Consider the following 22,530-nt stretch of genomic DNA (forward strand, 5'->3'; position numbering starts at 1 on the left):
CTGGCTTTTGCCATCACCCGCTGTCTGATTTTTTGTTACTGGAGAGGCCGGGGATTGAGCCCCAGACCGCGTGCACACAAAGAGGCGCCTCGGGCCCCTGCCTCAGCGACAGCCCTAGGCCGCCGCAAAGGCTGTGTGTGGACGACAGCTCTCCCGGCTGGGCCGGGCCCAAGCCAAGTCCGGCACTGCTGGAGCGTGAATCAGCTGGAAGGCAGGATCGAGCAGCGCCTGCGCTTGGCAGCACAGAATCAGGAAGTCGCAGACAAACACAGTGCCTCAAAATAAATTACAAGTTTATTAAAGTGGAATAGAATTCTGCAGATCAGCTTCCACCTAATACAAGAGAGGGATTGGATTTTTAAGATAATCTTTTCTGCCTCTTGAAAAATTGGAGCACACACACAGTCTTTTGCACATTCAGTGAGGGATTGATTTTTCCCTTAAGGGAGAACAAGGAACACACCAACCAGGCTTCAGAAACGAGCATTTTTCAGGGTAAAAGGGGGCAGGATGGGGGGGTGGGGGGGCAGAGCTTTGGGGGCGCACAGCAGGCTCCCCTCAGCAGAGGGCAAGGGCAGACGTGAGGTCGGGCAGTTGTAAATTGTGGCCACTGGTTTGCAGCAAGTCGCCACATGGTTCCCGGTTGCGCGTTCATGCCATCCTCTAACAGAAGACAAGACTCCCTTCCCCTCTTAAGACGTGGCAGGAAAACATCAGTGTTCACAAGCAGCATTAAAAGGAAGTTCTTTGGCGCCACTCTGCAGCGGCCCAGAAACAACCGCACACACGACGACGAGGAATGTCTGCATGCTTTGCAATGCAAAGTGAGGAAGCTAGCGAGAAGAGCGCCTTTCTGGAAGCGGTGAGCCGTGAACTTCTCTTCCTTTACAAAAAGAGAGAGAAAAGCCACGCAAGCAAAGAGGACGGCGAGGGCTTGGCCTTTGTGGAGAGAACGCCCAGTTTTCACTACACTGACACAGCTGAAGGGAGCGGGAAGTCCGGATTCTGCACCACCAAAAGCCTCTTTCCACAAATGTGGGCCATTCATCTATTTGCCACTGGGCAGGAGCCAGGATTCTGCACCCAGGGTACCCAGTAGCCCAAGGACTCGGGCGTGCGGGGATGGCTTTCCCGGAAGTGGAAGCCCGCCCTTTCCAGCTCCACGAACCCCCTGCCTGCCTCCTGCTTCATATACAGAAGGCACTGACTGGTACAGAGTAAAGTGTCGGATTCCCAGAACTGGGGCTTTCGCGTATGGCTTTTAAATTCCAGGGTGCACTTACGTGGTTCCAGCAGGAGACTGGACATAAATCATTGTTAGCCTTTGTATTGTGTCTTGAGCGGGCAAAACTCTGTATTGCACTCCCAGAACCCTAACGACAATTCTGCCAGGTGGGCCCAGCATGCTCGTCGCTGCACCCTCTCGAGAGCAGAGGAAGGCTTGCTGCAGGAGAGTAGCTGCCCCCCGGCAGGTCTGTGGGGCTTGGGCTGTGGCGTTCCAGGCCCGTGGTTCTGATTCTCGGCCACGGTGCCGTCCCAGCTGGTAAGGCCGCATCCAAGACCTCACCCTCTCTAACAGGCCGCTTTTTGGATCGCTTGCAGTTGCCGTTGTCGGCAAGCTCACGGAAGACGTGCTCCAAGCCATTCTCGCCGCCTGCAGATGCACACAGAAGACGACAAGGGCCTGGCAGGAACGGGAGCCAGCGGGAAAACCACACCGGCCAGAGCGGTGCGCTCTCATGCAGCTCTAGGCCAGGCGCGGGACGATTCTGGCCCACAGGCCGCCCCCACCCGCATCATTCAAAGGAGGCGTGCCAACCGTAGCGCTTGGCAGACCGAGCTGCCTGGCACGTGTGAAGGACATGGGCTGATCCAAAAGGGGCGAGCAGCATGCCTGCCCCAAACCCAGGAAGGGCGGTCCCGTGCGCCCTCTCCCAACCGCAAAATAAGATTCCCCCTGTGAAATGATGGTGAGGAAGGAAGGCAGGAAACTGCACAAGCATTAGCAAAACCAAAAAGAAGGAAGAGCAGCTGCACAGACGCTCCAAAAGTACATGCATGAAATCCACGTGCAGCTGCAGCACAAGAGGCCAAAGACACGCTGGGGAGAAAGGACCCTCCTTCACTGGCAGCCGCAGGCCGCTCGAGCCTTCCGAGCACCCGGCCGACCCCGGGGGTGGGCAGCAAGCCCCAGCCTGCAAGCCTCTTCCTCGCGCAGGAGCACCGCCACGCAGCCACCGTGCCCCCGGAGACTCCTGCCGTCCTCCGACTGGGCTTTCCCTTAAGAAGCCCTTTCGAGGCCCCTCCGTCTTGTGACACATGCCGTGACGTGCCCCTTCCGTGGGTTCGTTCCTCCTTGGCTAGTGTTTTAAGCGCCAGCGGTGCTTCCACAAATCTGCTCCAGGTTTACGTTCGCTTCCAGACGGCCAAGCAAGCAAGAGGTAGTCAGGAGGGTCAGCCTGCCCTCCACACTCGTTCATCTCCTAAGAAGTGCAGCTATCGTCATCCAGCTCTCCCTGGGGCAAATCCCACCCCCAAGGATGCCATGGACTCCCGATTCCAGGCTCCTCTGCCCATCCCCTCAAGGTAACGCCAGACTCCAACTCGAAAGCAAAGCCCGACCGAGCCAACGCACTGCAACGCAAGGACAGCAACCCCTCCGTTTCAGGCACAGCTCCCAGTCCAGACAAGGAAGCTGCTCAGGTCCCCTGTAGCCTTGGGAAGCAGCTTTCAGTCAGGATACCTGAGCCAAAACACACACGCACACCCTTTCCTGTGTCAACAACCCTTCTTTTTAAAGACCCATTTCTCTCTTCACATTGTTTCCTGCATTTCTGCAGAGAAGAAATTACACACCGCAGTGCCGGTATCTACACGGCTCCCCCGCCCAGCAAGCCGCCTGCACTCAGCCCCTCGGAGATTCACAGTGGGGGGGCGAACTCTGTGAGCGTAATCGGAACGCTTCTCGAAACAGAGCGCCCTCGTACGACGCATTGCAAAAGGGTAAGGTTCAGTTTTGATCTGCCAGGAGGACAAGCTCCTGCATCGGAATGACACTGGAGAATCGGTGTCGCGCTGACACCCTGCTTGCGGAGTCTGGGGCAGGGGCCCCATTTCCTGCTTTTCCTGCCGTTCCTGTGCAGACATGGCATGGGATCACAGCACAGAACGATGCTGAAATGCCGGGATTTCTCGGCATTCGCGAAGGAGCTTCCTCTCGCCGTGCCGGGAACCTCCTCGCCAAGGCAAACCTACACCTTGGCAGCCCTCGACGGCAAAACGTGAGCCCTGCTCCTCCTCAAATTTCGTCAGCACCAAGCACAACCCTGCAATGTGTCCATGTCTTGGTGGAGAGGAGAGGGGACACAGGGGGGTGGTTGGATCCAGGTCAGTCATTCTCCCTCCGTCGCCTGGGCCTTTTTCCCGACAAGCCCTCCAGCAAGAAACAAGCGTTTTGCACACCTCCCTCAGACCCCCACAAGTCAGGACACGCCTGGAACCGGGACCGACGGGCGCCCGGCTCTGCTTTACGCCGACGGCCAGATTGGAAGGGGGTGAGCCTCTGTGTTGAAGACATACTTGTCCAGGTTTAGCAAGTTCACGTCGTCCGAGAAGAGCAAGAAAAGGTACTTGAGCGTTTCCCCAAGGAAGAAGCTCTCCATCTTGTCCCTTGGCTCCGGATTGCTGGGATTCTGGACGTTGTTGATGGATGTGTAGCCACCTGTAGGGACCTGGACAGGAGAACCCCGGGAAGAGAGGCGTAAGTAACACGACGTGCGCATGACAATGCTCCCTGCCTGCTTCCATGTGGCGACTGCTGTATTGCGTTTCCTGCCAGCTTACCGTTTGTTTTTCGTTATTGCATAAGCGACTTTGGGGCGCTGCGGTGAGGTGGGAAAGCAGGAGATGCTCCGATGCAGACCCATCGGTGTTAACCGAGAGACGGGACACGACGGGTTGCCCTGCGTCAGTTCACCCCACGCTTAGCCACAGGGCGTACGATGCATGCGCAGCTGCCGTCTTGAACGGGCAGCCTACAATCGGGAGTCGTGGCACGGCACACGCACCCGGCCATCGCTGTCTGACTGAGGGCTATCCACCCACAATCCGTGGTTTGGACAGCACACTGCAAGTTGGTGGCCCCCACTGGGGGCAGCAATCCTGCCTTGCTTAATCCACGATAAACCACAATGTCAAGCAAAACGGCCAATACAAAGACAACTGGGCAAAGCCCTGGGTTAAAACGTGGGCCCGCTGCAGTTGATGCAGCGACACCCCAACATTAGCAGAGAAGGAGAGGCGGCTGCCAGGCTTCCACACCCCCACGGGGGGCTGCACTTCCACCAGCCCTCCCACTGGACGGGCCACGGAGGGCTGCAGGGGGCACAGCCGCGGGGCGAGGCCAGGCGTGCGCGCGAGTGCGCGCGTGGTGGGAACGCTGCTCTTCTCACGCTGGGCTCTTGGTCCGCCTTACCCGTGTGTATTTATTGAAGCTCTGCAAGATTTCCCAGCCCCAGTCTTGGTACTTCTTGTCACCAGTGAAGCGATACAGGTAGAAAAAGCTCTCCACAGTTTCCGGGCGCAAGAGATTGTGTCTGTCTGCAGCCTGGAGAAGAAACACAGCCAGCGCTGCAAAAGGCCCGTTTCTGCTCCATTAAGCAGGAATGAGGCGCCCCAGCCTTGAGAGGGAAGCCAGCGGGGGCCCGTCCCTGACCCTGCCATCATCCTCACTTTTCATGGCACAGTTGATTTGTGATAGACAAAGAGACCGGATTACGTGTTTATAGTGTGTAGGTGTAAAGAAAACGTACTCCATGCACGAGAGTGGAACAGGTGGCCATGAGGCGTCTCGTCTCTGCTGAGTACTCCAACACCCACCTTCCCCAACTGGAAAGGCCACTATGCCGAGGAAGTATAGGCAGCGGCAGTGCCCAGGGCGGCCGCCCCGCCTCGCCCCCCGGGCGACTCACCTTGATCTCCACATCCTTCCGGTTCTTCTGCGCGTGCATGTTGAAGTGGACGATCTCCGGGCTCAGGCCTGTCTCCACCTGCCGGTACATCTGGTAGCAGGTTTCCGCCAGCTCAACCGCCAGGCTCATGTGGTCTGCGGGCAGCCCGTTGTGCGCGCCGAGAGCCAGTGCGCCGGGCAGGAAGCAGACCAGGTGGTCCTGCCCAAGAAGCACACAGCGCTGGCTCAGGCCGTGCCCTGTCTCGCACGAGAGAGCTTTGTCTCGCGGCAACCCCCGCCCGCCCGCCCGCCCGTCCGTCCCCCTCTCTGCTCCGAAGCCCCGGCATCCGTTCGGGCGCAGGAGGAGGGGCTCCACATGCGCCCTGGGCAGATCCCGCTGGGCCTCTGCACGGGCTGCCGCTGCCGGCCGCTCTCGCATGCCGCCTTTGCATCAGTGGCCAGGGCAGGTTTCGCCATTTAAAGTAACAACAGACAGGAGGAAGAAGGGAGAGGGAACGGAGAGAGACGCGGGGCAGCGCAGCTGGTCTGTGCTTCCCGGGGAAAGATCAGGCAGTGGCCGTCCAACGGTCTTCACAGGACGTGAAGGTGCCCCCCCGGCAGGTCCCCTCGCTGAGAGCCGAACAGGTTCTGCACTGCCCCTCTTCAGCACTAACCGGCATCGCCCACCTGACAGACGCCCTGCAGAACACGGCTCTCCCCCACACGGCGTGGGGGCCTCCCGCCTGCACCCGCACTGCCGAGAAGAGAAGCGTACCATTTTGGCACTGAAGCGGCCATGAGCGAGCTCTCCCACAAACGTCAGTCGCCTCGGCTGGGACTTCCGGAGCAGGTGCATCTTCACGCCCTCGATGCCCTTCACGTAATCCTCCAGGAGGCTGCCGTGAAAATCACACTCGTGTCAGGTTTCTTAAGGCTATCGCTGGTGTCAGCGAAGGCAGCAAGCCCACCACCAGGTCTCCTCGGTGCAGAGAGGAGCGAGAGCTCCGTGAGGTTTCGGGCCTGCATCCTCTGTACCTCAGCTGGCTAGGCCAGGGGATGATGGGGCTGGCAGTCCATCAAACCTGGAGAGGTGCTGCAGAATGCCCCTCGCAGCACATAGGGGAAGAGGAAGCGGGTGGAGAGGAGTTTCCGCGGGCGGGGAGGGACTCACTCGTTTTCCTTCTTTCCCCCCTGGATCCACTGCTTGAGCAGGTACTCGTAGTAGCTGTCCGCACGGGCCCCGAGCGTGTAGACGCCCAGGTGGGTGAACTGCCCGCTGTTGGTGTTGATGAACATGGGCACCAGGCCGTCGTGCTTGCCGGCGAGGGAGTGCACGAGCTGCATCACCCCGTCCACGGCGTTCTGCAGGCGCAAAGGAACCAGCTGGAAGGCCTCTTGCGCACCCACGGGCAAGGTCCAAACCAAGCCGGCCGGACCGCACTTTCTGGCACGCGGAGGAGCCGGTAATATCCTGGCTACATTAAGCCAAGGACCCTCATTCCAAAGCTGTCCGGCCAAATGGTGGCCTTCGCAGAAGTCCCAGCTGGCTAGCAGGGTTCCTTGCCGCTGGGAAGCCGAGCCGAACCGGGCGGCCGGCGGCCCCCTTTCCTTCAGCGGCAGAGAGGGGAGCAGTGCCCAGCAGCCCTGCCAGCTCCAGTACCTGAAATTTCTCTTCCCCGGTGAGGCGCGAGAGCTCCCGGAACTCCAGCTGGATGCTGGTCACTTCAGCCACCGTGCTGTCGGACGTCCACCGAGGAGGGTGGGCTGTGCCCCGGCCGATGTTGACATCCGAAAATGGAATCTTGGAAGGGGTATTGAAGGCCGGCATAAGCCTGCTCCCGATATCTTTCTGAACAGCCACAGATTGTGCAGTGCAGGCAGTGGAGGAGAGGAAGAGAACAAGTCGGGAGAAGCCGTGTCAGAAACCTTTTTGTTCTTGTGGGGCGGCTTGTAAACCTCCTCCAAACTTAAGCCTTGGTGACTCGGGGTTTCGAGCCTGCTCCCAAGGCTTTATCTAGTTTGTGTGTGGGTTCACGTGCACACAGTATTTCTCCTTTCCCACAAGAAATGTCCAGAAGTACGAAAATCGCCCATGAGTCAAGAATTGGACCTGCAGGTAGGAGGCTGGCAGGGCAACCCTCTGCATGTTTACTCCCAAGTCAAGCTCCGCTGACGAGGCCCCCCCGAGGGTTCCCTCCAGGACCTGCAGCATGCGAAAGGGGCTCCAGACCCTCGGATCTGCAGGATCCTGGGGGGAGACGGGGGTGCCCCGAGAGCCTCCTTAGCCACTATCCACGCACGCGGGTCTGGCACTCTGGAGAGCTTGCTGCGGGCGAGGGGAGTGGGAAGGGGGTGGGGAGCTGCCCCTGGATGGCCAGGTGCAAGGGGAGCGACTCACCGCTTTCTCCAGGAAGAGGCTGTCCCCTGAGAGGTGGTAGGTGCTCAGCAGGCCTCCCAGGATCCGAATGGCGCTCTCAAACAGGTTGACATCCACGTTCTTGTCAAAGTTGAGTTCGGTGGAGACCCACTGCCGCGCTTCTTCAAACTCTGCAGCGTGGAAGAGGCCAGAAGGTTATTTGCTCGGCCTGCTCAAGGTCTCCTCCCCAGACGAAGGCCTCCCTCCATTCTAATCTTGCAGGCAAGAAGGCAGACGCCCTCCTCGCCCACAGCGATCCCCGGCAATGCGAGCAGGACCTCAGAAGCGGAGTGAGAGGGCCATGGAAGGAGAAGCCACACACCTTCCTTCAGGCCCAAAATCCACATGGTATCCAGTGCGTCGATGAGCGTCAGTCCGAGGCCGAACCATTCACTGTACGACTTGGAAATGGGCTTCAGCTCGTCGTGGCCCCAGGCAGACTCCTTGTAGCCCTTCCACGCGTGGCGGAAGGCCTCGATCACTGCCAGCTGGCGCTCGTTGAGGGGAACTGGAACGGAAGGGCAGAGGACTTGGCTGCCTGCTGTGGCTGGTGCTCAGTCTCTCCCAGGCACTTCCAGCAGGCAGGCAGCCAGCCCTATCCAGTGGAGACAGCAGCTGCTGCATGCAGGCCCATAAAATGGGGGCAGGGGCAGCCTGGTGGGCAGCCAAGGGCCCCCCCGGGCCACTACCTGGTTCCTTTTGGTCTCCAAAGTCCACAGGCGAGGGCTTGTCTAGCTCCTTCCCTCTGTTGGAGGGCAGCTCCGTGCTCTGCTCCGGCTCTATCACAGCTCCTCTCCAGCTGGAAAAGGAGACGCGCTCCAGAAACATGGCACCTCCCAGCTCGTGGCCAAAGGTGTCATCGGAGGCGGAGGCGTTTCCTAGATGTTCCCAAGGATCACTGCTCCAGCCAGGAATGTGGGGATGCAGCAGGCATAATCTATCCTGCCTTTAGCAAAACTTATCATACCCGGAGGAGCAGGAAAAGGGGGCCAGAGGGAAGAACTCTCAGGTGGATTCACGGCTGGCTGCAGAACTGGACTCCAAGAGTTCTTGTCAGTGGCACCTTCTCACCGGCGCTCTCCCACATTTTTATTTGTCATGTTTCTGTCTTCCGGGACATTAGCCATCCCATCCAGTCCCTGCATCCTCCCCCTCTGCTGAAACAATCCCGCTCTCCCCGCTTGCCGCCCTCCCTCCTGCGCTGCACCACCTCTGGCTTCTCCTTTGGCCTCCAGGCCTGCCTGGGCTTTTCCCGCACCCTCAGCATCACGGCTCGCCAGTTGAGCCTCTCTGGTCCAGCCACCATCCCTCCATTGCTGACACCCTGCAGCAAGCCTGGTCTGCCTGGGTGGCGCCGCAGGGACGGCACTCCGCCCGGAGGTGCCCCACACAAGCCCCCCGAGCTCCGCCGGGCACCCCCAGCAAACGGAAGAGGAGGGCTCTGCGAGGCTTACGCAGTCTGGGGAGCCGGACCCTTTTCTTTGGGGTGGGGAAGGCTGGCCGGGCTTCAGCCCTCCTACCTAATGACAGGCTTCTCTGTTTTGAGTTCCGCGTCAGGCCGGCCGGCGTCTCCCTCGGCATCGGCCGCTCCTGGTGGCCTCTCCTTCGTGTCCCTCCGAGGCGATCTTATCTGCAGGTTAGGGGACCCTCGTCGGGCAGGAAGTTGTTTCGGAGGTTTCTGAGGAGAGGCGAAGCAAGAGGGCGATTACTTCTGCCCAGGGAGAGAACCGGATTGTTCACACTGGCAATTAATCCCTCGCCTTGCTGCCTTTGCTAAGCAAGAATGTTGGCAGGCAAGCAAAGGGGGGGGAGACCGGGGGGGGGGGCGGCTTTTCCTTTTAAGTGCTGCACTTCTTGGCCCGAGGCCAGCCTGGGAGCCGACACCTGTCGGAACGTCCTTTGTACTTTTTCCTCCGCGAGGGACGTGTTTCCCACCCAGGACAAGGTCGAGGGTCAGGCAAACAAAACGCTGGCGTGGCCTCCCGCTGCAAGCAGGACAAAGCTCAGTCGCCTGTGCGGCCCTGCTTCCCACATGGCTGCTGGAGAACCTCTGCGAGAGAAGACAAGCTTCCTTCCCTGAAAGCGGACAGTGCTGCCCTCCTCGGACACAGTGGGAGGTCTGGGCCTTTGCCAGTTTCTGAGGCAGCTCTGCCGGAGAGAAGTCCCTGGCACGGCGCTCCCGGGTGAGCTCGCGGGCGCTCCCTCTGCCCAGCGTGGGCCGCGGGGCATGCGCACTGGCCTCGTCTCCCTGGCTGGCGGGGATGCGGGCAAGCACCGCCTGGCCAGACACCCGTGTGCGAGGCCCGCCGTGGAGCCGGGGCCGGGGCCGGGCCACACAAGCACGGAGCCCGGGAGGAACGGTGCCTCCACAAGGCCCTCCGGTGTGGCTTCCAGCAGCCGCTCCTCCTGGCTGCGGCCTGGTTACTTTTCAAACGGCAGTCCGGGCAGCCGTGTGGTCCCTCAGAAGCACACCCGGCCCCGCTCTGTGCCGGCTGGCATCACGGAGGCTGGAGCAGGTCAATCCCAGCAGCTGGCTTTGCTGAGGGGTGGCTGCCTCCCCGCCACCCCAGGAACAGCCTCCCGTTCGCAAGCGCAGCGGAGCGCGCCGGGCCTGCTCCAGTGCCTTTGAGGACATGGCGAGGCTCCAAGGCCCAGCCAGCGCCCCACATGAGTTGAGCAGGCCCCCTGGAACAGCCAGATCGTCCGCAGCGCTGCGAGGCTTCGGCAGGGGGTTCAGTCTGCCTAGGGAGGGGTTTCTCCAGGCAGAGAGCTCTGGCAGCGTAAATGAGCAAGAAATGCATCGACGGAAGCTTGCAAGACCGCCGTTACTGACAGGAAGCCAGCCACGGATTAGGGGCTGTGCTCCGTGGCATGTCCCACGGAGTGGGGGTGGAATTACTTGAAGCGAGGGCTCTCCAAGGCTGGCTTTCTGGGGTATGGGGAGGATGGCCTGATTGGCCGGCTTCAACCCGGGGATCTCCAGGTCGGCCTTCTGCTCCTCCAAAGGTCCGATGGGCGTGCCTGCACGGAGAAATGAGCTGCAGTGAGCGGCACCTGATGCAACGCAGTGAAATCCATGCCAGAGACTTGGGGAACGGCTCTCGTGCCGCTTAGGCTGGCTTGTGCCAGGATTGTGGAGAAGAAAAGAACAAGCCCGGGACGAAACCTCCGAAACACGGGCACCGGGTCCAATATTTTGTTTCCTTCAGTCATGCCCCAAAGGCAAAACAGCTGCAGAAGTTAAATAAGAGCTCCCTTCGCTGTGGTCCATGCACTGCAACTTTCCCCTGCTGGTTTAATCCGTGCCCCTCCACACCCACGGACACGCCAGCGGTTCGGGAACCGTCACCACCGCATGCCGCGTCTTCGAGAGAAGTGGCGCTTCACAAGGTACAAGAGGGAAAGATCCTGCCCCAGAGGACTAATGCAGGAACAGCTTTAGGCGGCGATCCTGTAGCTGCTTACATAGGAATAAACCTCACTGAACTAAGGGGGACTGCCTTCCTTCCAGTCAAACACACGTGTGCAGCTCCTTCCTTCAGGAGCAACTGATTAAAACCTTGTGACCCCACTCGGAGACAGAAAGTCGCGTGGACCTACTTTTCCAGACGTCGGCCGTGTTTGCGTACGTGATGACTCCACAGACGGCCAGGAAGGCAAATATGAAGAGGATCACGCTCCGCTGGAGACGGGACAGCTGCTTCCATTTCTGAGAGCAAAACATCACAGGGTGAGGCATCGCAACTTCAGCTCTTCACGGGTAACACACTGACAGCACAGGTGTCTGCCCGAGTGATCACAAGCTGCACTCGGCGACGCCTGATTCGCACCTGCCCTCTCTCCCCACAGCGGATAACTGAAGCAAGAGCGCACTTCCACTGGCTATTTATACAGTATTTATCATGCGGGGCGCACTGCAGTCTGGGGAAGGGGATATTTCTGTCACACAATGCTCACCATCTGAAATCTAATCCTGGGGGCGGAAGGAAAGCGGATGGGAAAAAACACTCGAGTTCAGCACCAGTCTGATGCGTAACTGGGGTAGCGAGTGGGAGTTACGGAAGGCTTTTGTATGAGCCTCAGAGCAGCTCCACTGGAATCAGGCCTGAGCCCCACTGGGGGTGCCGCTAGCCTCCGCAGTGGATGCCTGTGGGAAGCCCCAGAAATGGGGCGGACCTCTCCTGCAGCTTGTCTCCAGCATTTGGCACTCAAGAGGCATGCTCCTTTTAACACGGGGGTCCCGCGCACACACACAACCAGCAAACGGGAGACCGCACTCAAAACAAAGTAAAAACACCCAAAGACTGACATAAATTGAGTACTATGACTAAAAAGAAAAAGAGATCATATGGAAAGCCCTAACAGCACATTATAACCACAGAACACCACTGAACAATCATCAGACCTCAGCCCTACTTCAGGCTCAGCTGCAGCAACAGTTGGTGATGCTGGCTGTAACGTGTTGTTGTTCCTGTGTTGTCGTGCATTATTGCCGCTTTTTATCAGCAATGATGCCCGATTTATATATTTATGCCAGAGCCTTTGACGTCATCCACAGGGGTTCCGGGCTTTATACACCCGCAGCCCTTGTGGCCAAAAACGAGCTGGTGGCTTGGAAGTGTGTGAAGCCCATGCACCTCCAAACCTGCCAGTCTGTGCAGGAGGGTTGCTGGGCTTCCTCTCACTTCCCCATGACCAGCTGCCAAAGGAAATGCAGCCAGGCCTCTCTGCTCAGCTTTTGTTTCTCAGTCACAAGGAGGGAGGCAGCCACCTGGCTGTTTCACCCCAAACGCCCCCGTGCCCACCCGCCCCGTGTCCATTCCTACTGCAATGATTCAGCAGCGAGAGAAGGCCCCATGCCCAGCCGCTTGAGGTGCAGCATGCGCCACCAGTACCAAGCGCGGAGGCTGCATTGGTGAAAGCAGCTTCTGGAGGAAATTCTTGTCTGCACAGCAAGGTCGGCCTTCCCCGGCCCAGCACCCGGCAGGCGAGCGGCGTTGCAACAGCGGGGATCCCAGCCCAGAGGATGCTTTGGCAGGGAAGGCTGTGGCGGGCAGGCGGGTCGCACGGTCTGCCAGGTCATGATCCCACACGGGTTTAGGCAGAGAAAATCCCCACTGCTCCCAGCCACGGAGGGCTGCAGGACGTTCCCCCTGGACCCGTGCAGGATGGTGTCACTTGCCAGGGAGTCGCTGGAAGAGAGGTCTGCTCTGAGCCACATAGAGCATCGATCGAGTCAGCCTCTCTGGGTCCTCAGCTAGATGGAACCCCGCGCTATGTCCTGAGCAGCCATGAACATCAGAGGAGGAAGCCCTCCATGTTCACGGGCCATCAAACCTCCAAGTGCCAGATGTGGGAGACTTAGACGCAGAGCAATTTGCTGCCCTCGGAGCCCGGCCAAAGAGCTTCCCTGACTCATCTGTTTAGCCCCCGTGGGCATCTGAATGCTCGGTCATCTCAGCCACTCCAGCAGGGATCCAATGTTCCTGGATGCCTTTTAAAAAAAATACACCTATTTATCCTAACAACACCTATCTACCCTGCCTTTCAAAGAGAAAAAAGGGACCCAAAAGATGCAGAAGGAATGGATAAAGGCAATCCAGTAACCTCCAGATAGCTAGGACTCCAACTCCCATCAGGTCTAGCCAGCCTGGTCCGCAGTCAGAAATTACTAGTCTAAAGCATCTGGAGAGCACCCAGATCCAAATCGGTGATCAAGGAACATATGGCCACGCAGATGTCGCTGCACTACAATTTCCATCATCGCTTACTATTAACTGCTGGTTGGGAATGAAAACATTTGGAAGGCCAGCGGCCACCTACTTTTGATCCCAATAACTGAAAAACCCCTCAAGATTTTTGAACTGTTTATTTTAAGTTAAGTAAGTCAAATAAGGACACAATCTCAGTCAAGTTTATTCAGAACAGTCTTACAACTTCCAGCATGCCCTAGCCGAATGCGAGATCTTTTTCTATCTAAATAACATGTAAGATTGCGCTTAAAGCAGCGTCCTGCGTCTGCCAGGTTCTTCCTTTCCTTCCAGTCTCTTCTGGCCCTGCCCTTTCAATAAATGAACATATAAACACATAAACAGTCACAGTAAAATAAACCTTCCAGTAACTGCTCTAAAAACTGAACACCTTTTGTGAATATTTTTAAAAGCTTCAAAGGCAATAACATATCCCCTATCTCTAAAGTCAACATGATACCATTTCTAGTGCAGGCAAACACTGGCGCTCAGCTGGCGTTCAACGCAGCGCAGGCCGCTGTTCTGGCCATTTTAAGGCGCAGTGCTGGGGCAGGGACGCAGCAGCTGCACCTGTTGGACGGCAGCCCGCTTGCTTTCGGCGAGGAGGAGGAGGAGGAGGAGGAGGAGGAGGGACCCTCTCCCCCCTCCAAATAACCGGCCACGAGGCCACAAGCCTCGCCACGGCCTGCGCTTCCCACCCCCGCCTGCGAGGGGCGCGGCGCAGCCCTCGCTCCCCGCTGCCTCTCCTGCAGGGGGCGCCGCGGAGCCGCTCCATCCCCCCGACTCTATGGCCGCCCCGCTCACCCGCAGGCAGGAGCGCCTCCGCCAAGCCTTGCTGTTGTTGTAGCCGCCGCCCAGCGCCTCGAAGCCGGTGGGGCCGAGCGTCACCGAGATGAAGTCCCGCCGGGCGGGCGGCTGGGGCGGCGGCGGCTGGGGCGGCGGCGCGGAAGAAGAGGCCGCGTACATGGCGGGGGTGGCGCTCCCTCAGGAGCCGCGGGCCGCTTCTCCGCCTGCCGCCATGATTCGTCCCGTTGCTACCCTGGGCAGAGAGAGGGCAGCGCAGAGCGGCCGCGCTGGCGCCGTGCTGCGCGCGGCCTCTATGGTGCCCGCCCTGGCGACGCGCCCGCCGCGCCTTCCGGCAACGCCGCGCTTCCGGGCGCGCGGCTCCGGGCCCCGCACCGCGAGGAGGCCTCCCGCCCCCCGCGGCTCCTCGCCGGCCCCTGCGGTGAGTTGGGCCGGAGCGGCCCCGGGCCCGCCGGGCGGGGGGGGGGGGTCACTCTGCCTCTCGCGCAGCGACTACAGCACCCGTCATCCTCAGCCAGCGTGGCCCGAGCGGCTCCCCTCCCTCTAGGAGCGGTGGCGCCGGCGCTCGGCCGCAGACCGGGGCCTCCTTCCCTCCGGTGGTGAGATGGACGTGGCAACACCTGGGCCGTGGAGGGGCGGCCGGGGCACAAACCCGCCGTGGCCCCGCGCGGAACGGGACGGGACGGGCGCGGTGCTCGGCTTGGTTTCTTAAAAGAAGCTGCTAGTCCTTATGGCGGCACAAAACCTCCAGCACCTGTACGGCCTAGAAGCAATCGGCTGGCTCATGCGCCGCCCACCACAGTGGTTGGCATCCCAATCCTTTCCTTAAATATAAATGATTCCTACGTTTGCATCGTTGTTATCATAAACATCATTCGTATGAATTAACTTAAACAGAAGTCATTGGATCCAGCTTTATCAACCAGAACTCCGAAGTACAGATATTTCTAAAGGCCACTGTGTCCAAAGGCTTTTTGGAATCAAGCTTACTCCTGTCCCACAACTGAAGCCTCTTGAAATGGCTCTATTGTGTTATTCCGCCACATCCCTAAGTGTTTATATATTGTGATTTCATTCGTTATATCAAACTCCCCCACGTTTTCATTCTCCACGGATGGGAGACATATTTTTTCACATCTCCCAGTGCTACAATTGATGTGTCTCTGTGTTGGAGAGAGGCTAGTTTGGAAAAAGAAATGCAGAATGCCACATGTCTTTTCTAGAAGCATGTTTAATATGTAAAGTCTACAAACATACAAGACCATTTCCCTACATCAGTCCAGGGCAGATGCGGCCGCATCAGTCTTGAAAAGGCACTTACGGGAGAGGAGAGAGAGAGAAACTGCACACCCAACAGTTGATGGGAAGTTAAAATCTTGGCTCCAGGCAAATACAATAAAAACAGCAGCTTGCAGTGGGATGGCCCGATTTTTCAAGGACCCAAATACCAGAAAATGCCTTTTCTCCAGCAAGCATGACCAAAATGAACCAGTTAGACCAATCTGTCACCCAGTCCTCCTGTGCCAATCCTCGAAGTCCGTGCTTTCTCCCGTGGCCACAGAGCATGGTCTTCCAGGGAGTCAGAGCTGAGACTGACCTGTGCACGTGGAGGGGGACCCTTCCCAGTCCGAGACTCGCCATCATGTTCATTCGGGATGCAGGGGGGTGATCCTGGCGCCCGAGGGCTGGGGCCTCCCTCCAGGGCAGAAGGGGGGAACCGTGGGCCCTCCACATGTCGCTGGACTACACATCAGGTGTCCTGGCTGGGGCTGCTGGGAGCTGAAATCCAGCTCCCCTCTAGAAAGGACAGCCTGCATGAGAGAACTCGGGCATGCAGCGCACAGTGCAGCGGTCCTGGCCCCCTCCCGCTCTGGCCAGACGGGCTGCCGGTTTTGAAGGCCAGGCGCCACAGGGAGCTGCCTCCAGCCTCCGTGTCACGTGGCCTTTTGCTGGCTCGAGGGTAGGTGGTCTCCACTACCCGCAAGGTCAGCAGCAGCTGCAGGGGCAGCTCAGAGGGGCATGGCTGCCCTCCTGGTTTACATGGGGGATTCTCAGGGGAGCAGCTGGTTGGCCCACGTGGGAACAGGATGCTGGGCTAGATCCAGCCGGCACCTGATCCGGCACAGCCCCTGCGTCCTCTTCGGCATGGCACAGGAGGCCAGGTCCACTCCTGCATTGCTGTTTCCACCTGTACTGCCTTCCAGCGGGAAAGAACACTCTGGCACAGCGCAGGTGTCCTGTAGCTTTGCCACGCCACCAAAGAACAGAAGGAGCGGGGTGGGAGAACTTGACTTTGGCTTGATATTATTGTAAACAGAATCAGCTTCTCTCATTAAAACACTTGCCTTGATTATTTTTTCAGGAGAAAAAAGCGGTCTTCAGAAATAAGAAATGCACTATCTTTCATTCAAGCTCGGGCTAGCATTTCAGCTTTGCCTTCATCGAGAAGAAACGGCGATGGGAGCTCTTTGGCCTTCAGGTACTTCTCCAGACCCTGTCACAGAAGAAAGGGGAACGGGCAGGTGAGGGTCCGTTTCCGTTCTTTTGGGGAAGATACTCCTAAGCTACGTGAACATACTTCAGATAATGAATGAAATATTAAATAGCATATCTTGTTCCTCGCCCTGCTTAGAAAAAAGACAGGGCCCTAGTCTTTCTGCGCGGTGTCATTGACCTGGCTGACAATGGCCCCCCAGAGTTTCAACTGAAGGACGTTTCCAGCCATACCCTACCAGGAGATGCTGGGATTTGAACCCAGAGCCTTCAGCATGCAAAACGGGCTCCACTGCTGAGCAGCCACCTTTCCATTGCTAAACTTTCCCTACATCTCAGGGCTTTGCTGCGCCCATCACCTCATTTCTGCCCCAGAAATAACATGATCCTTTCCTGTAAAGGCAAGTTCATAAAATATAAAATCATACTCTTACCTCCCCAAAGTAGGATACTAGAGGGGAAATCTCACACACGGCGGGTGGATCTTCATCCCCCAATAAACTTGAGAGAGAGAAATGCCATTAATCAGACATGCTGCAACTAAGTGAAGTGCAGGAACATGTGCAGAGTGCTTTCCTCACACTGCTCCAGGAACCCAAACTGGACTTCACAAGACGAGCAGAAAAAGATTCCAGGAGCAGAGTGGGTAACCGAGCCATCTTTGAGCCCCCAAATCTCACTGATGATGATGATGATTGCTTTGAAGTGGTTTCCCAATTCCAAATACATAAATAAATGCAGAGCGGCCTTAGACCTTAGCCACTGCTTTGGGCACGGTGGCTTTTTGAGGCTTCCCAGACCAACACCCCAGGGGGCACAAAACCTTACAAAAATACGGACATGGCAACAGCCATGCCATTCCAGTGATGCTGGCCACTCAGACAGCTTCCTGGTTCTCCCACCTGAACTACAGACTTCCTCAGAGCGCGTAAAGGGAGGAATTCCGCGACACACCCACCTCTGCTTCTCGGGGGTCCTTTGGCCACGGTCGTTGACAAATCTGGCCCCGGCCTTCAGTGCCCAGCGGTAGTGTTGGGACAGGAGCGCCCGCCGGGCTGTGGTGGGGGTGTCTTTGTCAGCCATGTCAGCATTCTTCAGCGGGGAAAATTCCTCTTCCCTCTGGACTTCAAAGGCAACAAAGTTCCTAGCAAAAGCGGAAGAACCAGGGGCTTGAAATGGGTTTCCAGGCTGTGTTCCCACCTGGCACAGGAGACCGGGGGGCTGATGGCTCCAGCAGCAGAGGGGCAGCGCATCAGCTTCAGGCTTAACGCTCGAGTGGCTGCCTTGCCCCACTGGAACGGCAGCTGCTGTCCCCCAAAAGCCTGCTTGGCGGTGCTGGCACAGAAATACGTTCGGGGCAGAAGGCAGGGGAATTAGCCCCCCAGCCTCAGGGCAGGCCAGCCAACCCGCCGATTCCATCTGGCAACTGATTATATTCTGACAAATAATCGGGAAACCTTGATATGTTTCATTCGGCTCTGGATTCTGGCAAGCCAACAACGGGCGTGCAAATGAACCAGGGTGCAGCCCTGGATGGAAAATCCCTTGGTTTGAGGGGCTGTAGCAACCAAAGGCCGAAGTGACAACTCTGTCCTCACAGCTCAGACGTTTGCCAGGCGGCCACGTCCCTTCTCCCCACAGCCATGCCGGTTTGCTCTTTTCCAACTGGTTTTCCCCATTCCCCCAAGGCTTATTGGCAGGAAAAGGCTGCCAGGCGCGTGGGTTTCCTCTCGGATGGGGCGGTGAAGCACAGCCCGCCACTTCTGCAGCACGCTTCAGGGGACGGGGTGCAGCTAGACTTGGGACCTTTATTATGATTATGGTGAATTTCATGGCTGCGGTACCCAGCAGGCGCCGGGTGGTTTGCAAGAGTTCATCAACACAACAACACAGTAACACAATAAGCCACCCTCAAAATACAACAGTATAAACAGCATTCAAGAACAGCGAATGCAACGTACGATGCAAAACAGGCCCTAAAGCCCCGGGGAGGGGCACCCCCCTCAGAGCACTGGACACCCCGGAGGCCTTCATGTGCCTCGGTGGGAGAGGCGCCAAAAGGATGGCCTTCTGCCAGATGGCCTCCGAGGGGAGCCTCCGGCAGTCGGGGGGCTGCCGCCGAGAAGGCCGCCCCCCCCCTTCTTGCTGCCCTCCAGGCCCCCTCTGGCGGGGGTGCCGAGGACGGCTGGGGACTGGACTGGGCAGGGCACTTGGGCAGGCTGTGGCCGGGGAGTCGCCCCCTCCGTCACTGCGGCACGGAGCCCCGCAGGACGCCAGGCGGGCTCCTTCGCCCACGAGGCGGGGACTGCGGGTGCCCCCCACCCCCTGCAGCTGCCGCCCCACTTTCCACCGCCCCCACATCCCTGGCCCGCGAGGCTGTTCTCCACCCCCAGTGAGACACTCATCCCCCGCCACGATGCAACAAGGCATTTTTAGCTCACAGCACACCGGGCAAAATGAGCTTGCTTCTGCAGGCTTCATCACCTGCTTTTCTCTGGGTGGTTTGGGGGTGGGGGGGGCTGAACTGAGGACACTCCCTTCGCCACTGGGTGCGGTAGCAAATCCTGCCAGCCACATGAATGCCGAAAACAAAACCATTAGCCCCTGGCACCCAGGAGATGCCAGCACTGCCACACACGCCCCCCCCCCCCCCCCCGCCCGAACAGGAGAAATACAGAGAAAAGGCACCGGCCCACCACTAACTTAGAGAACTGGAACACATCAAACACAAACTTCTCCAGCTTTATCCCGTTGGGTTTGAGCGGCTTTACCCGATTGCCCTCCTCGTCCACAAACGGCACCTTCTTGACGGCCACGTGGTACGTCAGCTGGGGCTCGAACCGCCTGGCAGGGGGAAAGGCAGCCAGTGAGATTCCCCGCGCGGGAGCCCTCCTCGGCGGGGGCTGCCGGACCCCATGCGAGGGGAGAGGGGCGGCCTCGAAGGGGCAGCAGGGAGAAACCCGGCGGCCTTCAGATGCCTTGTGCCACAACTGCCGTCACCCCTGGCCACTGCTGAGGCTGTCTGAGGCTGATGGGAGGCGAGAGTCCGAAGCATCTCCAGGCACGGAGGCGCCTGCCTCTGCTTCGTGCAGCTGCGGGAGAGCAGGGCGGACCTCCAGGGCTTGGCCACAGAAGTCCAGCCACAGCAACTGGAAGCCCCACACAGGACCCCTCGCAAGCCGTGCACGGGTGCCGGCGGCAGGTGTGTGCAGCAGAGGCCCAGCGCGCCAGGAATCCCAGGTCCAGCCCTTGCTGCAGCAGAAGTGCTCCGGCCCAAGGACCGCCGTGCTCAGCCCGGCTCTCTCTGCGGGAGAAGTGTCCAGCCAGCCGCGTGACCCAGGGCATGTCACCCACAGGCCGATGCGCCAGACAGGCAGCTGATGGGGACTTTTGGTTCAGGGAAGGAAAGCAGCTTCACATGACTAGCAAAGCTGACGCAGTGCATTATTTTTGGCAGCTGACAGGATGGACCCTGGAAAATGTTTTGATGATGCTTTTAAACTCTTTCGAGACAATTTCTGCAAGATGGGACTGGGCAGTTAGAAAGGAAACCCCTGAACTGCCCCTCAGAGCCAAACATGGAGCAGCTTTTCCCGGCCTGGTGTCTTCACTACAGCTCTGGGGCCAACCTGGCGTGTGGGTCAGGAAGGACGCGGCCGCAGGCCAGGAGCCTGTGAGTCCGTGTCCCGGCTTTCCCCGCTGCGAGAACTGGACTCCGCGAGCTGCCTTCCTGCCACCAGTCAGCGGGCGTGGGGGGGCCTCGGCAGCGAGAAGAGGGGGGCTGTGGCGTTCCGCCACATGGGGCTCGGCAAACCAAGCCTCCTGCATCAGAGCTCAGGTAACTTGGAGCTGGTGTCCAAGCTGGCTGCGGAGGATGGATGTTGTAGTCCAACATGTTTTCCGGAGGGCAGCAGATCAGGGGAGATTAAGCATTTTCCTCATAGGGAAGGGGCTTCGGCCTCTCTCCCTTTGGCCCCGTTCCTGACAAAACACGCCGATCCCGAAGCCGGCTCCCAGTCCGACAGGTTTCCTGCGGCCCGCAGGCTCCTAACCTGCAGGGGACCATCTCGGTTTGGAGATCCAAGCAGGTGCCACGCAGGCCTGTCCCTCTCTGCAGCTTGGCGTGGCCCTCGAGCACGGCGAGGGCCCACACCCCCCCTCGGGCCCCGGAAGCCGCGGCAAAGAGCGTGGCACGGGTGGGCGCGGCAAGACTTACTCCGCAACAGCCTGAAGAAAGCCGCGGGTGAAGAAATGGTTGCAGATGTTGCCCGCGCGGAAAGTCAGGCGGCCGTCCGGGTTCCGCGCCTGTGCCGTTTCCGAGGAGATCTCGCTGTACTCCACCACCTGGCACACGCCGTCCACCCGGCACACCACCCCGACGGGCTCCGCGGGGTCGGCCTTCTCCACCACCTGCACGCGCCGGAGGCAGAAGCAGAGCGGAGGCCGGGTTGGCTCGGGGGCGGCCGCTGGCGGAGCCGTGCGTGGCGCCGCCTGTACGCCACGCTGGGGGCCCCTGGCAGAGGGCGAGCAGGGGGCGAACGCTGCGCTTGGCTCTTGCACGTCAGGCGGGCGAGGGCACCTCGGTCCAAGAACGACTGAGGCAGAGACGGAGCCCCCCCCCCCCCCGCCATTCCTCCTGCGGCTTCACCTTGGCTCCACAGTCCGCCCCCTTCGAGACGCAGAAGCCGATGAAGACGGGATCCGCCATCTTGACAAGGATGTTGTCCACGCAGTAGACGTGCACGTACTGGACACCGCGCCGCTCCATGTCCTCCAGGAGCCCGTTGTCCGCCAGCGCACGGTACAGGCCGCCATTGCCATCTGCAGCACAGCAAGCGAGGCAGCCGCCTTCAGCACCATCCCGCTGCGGGCAGCGGCCGTGCCAAAGCACAGGCGGCCCCCAGCCCGCCCGCCGCAGGCACAGCTCTTGCTCGGACCTGTGGATTCGGCTGGTGCCAAGGAGGAGCGCGTGCGAGTCTGGAGGAGGCCGAGCGCACAGGCGCACAGGCGCTGCCGTGCTCTTCAGCCAGGCCACAGGGCGCCCCTCCAGAGTTTTTCCAGCCCCACCTGGACTGGCTGAAGCCTCAGCAAGGGCCTCGTGCGCACTCTGGGCGCACGAGCTGCACCACCGAGATCAACCCCTTCCCTAAGCATGCAGCCGGTTCCCAGTCCTTAGGATTCCAGTTAAAGGGCTGAATTAATCCTAAGGGGACATTGGAAGCAGCCGAACACGGAGTCGGGCCCTGGGCCCACCCCACCCGGTCCTGGCCACTCTGGCTCTCAGCAGCAGCAGCAGCTCTCCCGGGTTTCAGTGGCCTTCCAGCTCCACCTGCAGACTGAACCCGGCACTTCTGGGCTGCAACCCACGGGCTCCCCAGTGAGCCACATTCCTTCCACAATGTGGCTGACAAGTGGGTGACCGGCTGTAACTTCCCTTTGCAGCCTAGGTCGCTTCGCCCAAATCTTCAGAGAGGCCCCTGCCAGGCACCCGCAGAAGGCTCCGCATGAGGCCGGAGTGTGCGCGACCCAACCCCGCGGGGAGCAGCAGCACACCTGGGGCCATGGCAAGCTTCCCCGGCTCCTCCAGGATCACCTTCCCGTCGAATGCAACAGCCGGAAGCATCCGCTGCTCAAACAGGACCACGTTGGACCTCTCCAGGTGGAAGTAGCCGTGCTCCTGGAAGAACCTCTCGGTCGGCCCCAAGGTGAACTCGCTCGTCATGATGTACCTGCAGCAAGGTGTGCACGGACGAGCTAGAGAACCCACCCAGAAACAGTCGTTCCCCCCCCCCCGGCCTGTCCTCCTCCCAGCACTTTTCTTCTCTGCCTCCTTCCTCTCCCGCGGGTCTCTTACAGCCGAGAGCTCATGTGCTTTTAAAGCTGCTTGGAAATGCCACCCACATCTCTTGGTTCCATCCCTCCTGTCACCACTTTTTATATCATATGCTGCTCCCGGGCAGGATGTTTCCGTTAGCGCATTGGAAAGCGCCGTAAGCTGCCATCCTGCCCAGGAGTGAAGGTTGCAAAACCCAAAGGGACTTATTTCTAACTGGACAAATACATCTCGGTGGGCATTCATTCCATATGCGCGTTTTTCAGATTTTCTCCTGCTCTTCCGG

General features: G+C 59.2%; 2 protein-coding genes and 1 long non-coding RNA gene across 4 annotated transcripts in view; 1 reads left to right on the forward strand and 2 right to left on the reverse strand.

The window, feature by feature from the left end:
* Window positions 1-276: 276 nt before the first annotated feature.
* MAN1B1 (mannosidase alpha class 1B member 1) lies at window positions 277-14,123 on the reverse strand. Its single transcript, XM_044439913.1, has 13 exons — window positions 13,919-14,123; window positions 10,965-11,073; window positions 10,264-10,385; window positions 8,885-9,042; window positions 8,054-8,163; window positions 7,687-7,872; window positions 7,347-7,495; window positions 6,609-6,797; window positions 6,120-6,310; window positions 5,724-5,844; window positions 4,971-5,168; window positions 4,475-4,606; window positions 277-3,731 (listed from the first exon to the last, which is right to left on the reverse strand). Exons 1-13 carry the CDS (start codon window positions 14,078-14,080, stop codon window positions 3,528-3,530), a joined length of 2,031 nt encoding a protein of 676 aa, XP_044295848.1. The 5' UTR covers window positions 14,081-14,123; the 3' UTR covers window positions 277-3,527.
* A 164-nt stretch (window positions 14,124-14,287) lies between these two features.
* LOC123028266 lies at window positions 14,288-16,560 on the forward strand. The gene is made up of 2 exons (XR_006415637.1): window positions 14,288-14,339; window positions 16,281-16,560. It is a non-coding gene; the product is annotated as an uncharacterized LOC123028266 (long non-coding RNA).
* The window catches only part of UAP1L1 (UDP-N-acetylglucosamine pyrophosphorylase 1 like 1), a 10,133-nt gene continuing 2,734 nt past the window's right edge, over window positions 15,132-22,530 (reverse strand). Inside the window, exons 3-10 of one of the 2 annotated variants that reach the window (XR_006415636.1) lie at window positions 21,965-22,140; window positions 21,060-21,232; window positions 20,628-20,821; window positions 19,115-19,255; window positions 17,370-17,555; window positions 16,846-16,912; window positions 16,264-16,412; window positions 15,132-15,715 (exon numbers count right to left, since the gene is read on the reverse strand). Coding sequence is in view for 1 of the 2 variants with exons in the window: in XM_044439914.1 (XP_044295849.1) it covers window positions 16,326-16,412; window positions 16,846-16,912; window positions 17,370-17,555; window positions 19,115-19,255; window positions 20,628-20,821; window positions 21,060-21,232; window positions 21,965-22,140 (1,024 nt within the window). In the remaining variant the exon portion in view is untranslated. Of the gene's footprint in view, window positions 16,413-16,845; window positions 16,913-17,369; window positions 17,556-19,114; window positions 19,256-20,627; window positions 20,822-21,059; window positions 21,233-21,964; window positions 22,141-22,530 lie in introns of both variants that reach the window. The other variant, XM_044439914.1, reaches the window with a different exon arrangement.

The sequence above is a fragment of the Varanus komodoensis genome, unplaced genomic scaffold (assembly GCF_004798865.1).
Source record: "Varanus komodoensis strain SLA01 unplaced genomic scaffold, ASM479886v1 scaffold36, whole genome shotgun sequence".
Classification (NCBI taxonomy): Eukaryota; Metazoa; Chordata; class Lepidosauria; order Squamata; family Varanidae; genus Varanus; species Varanus komodoensis.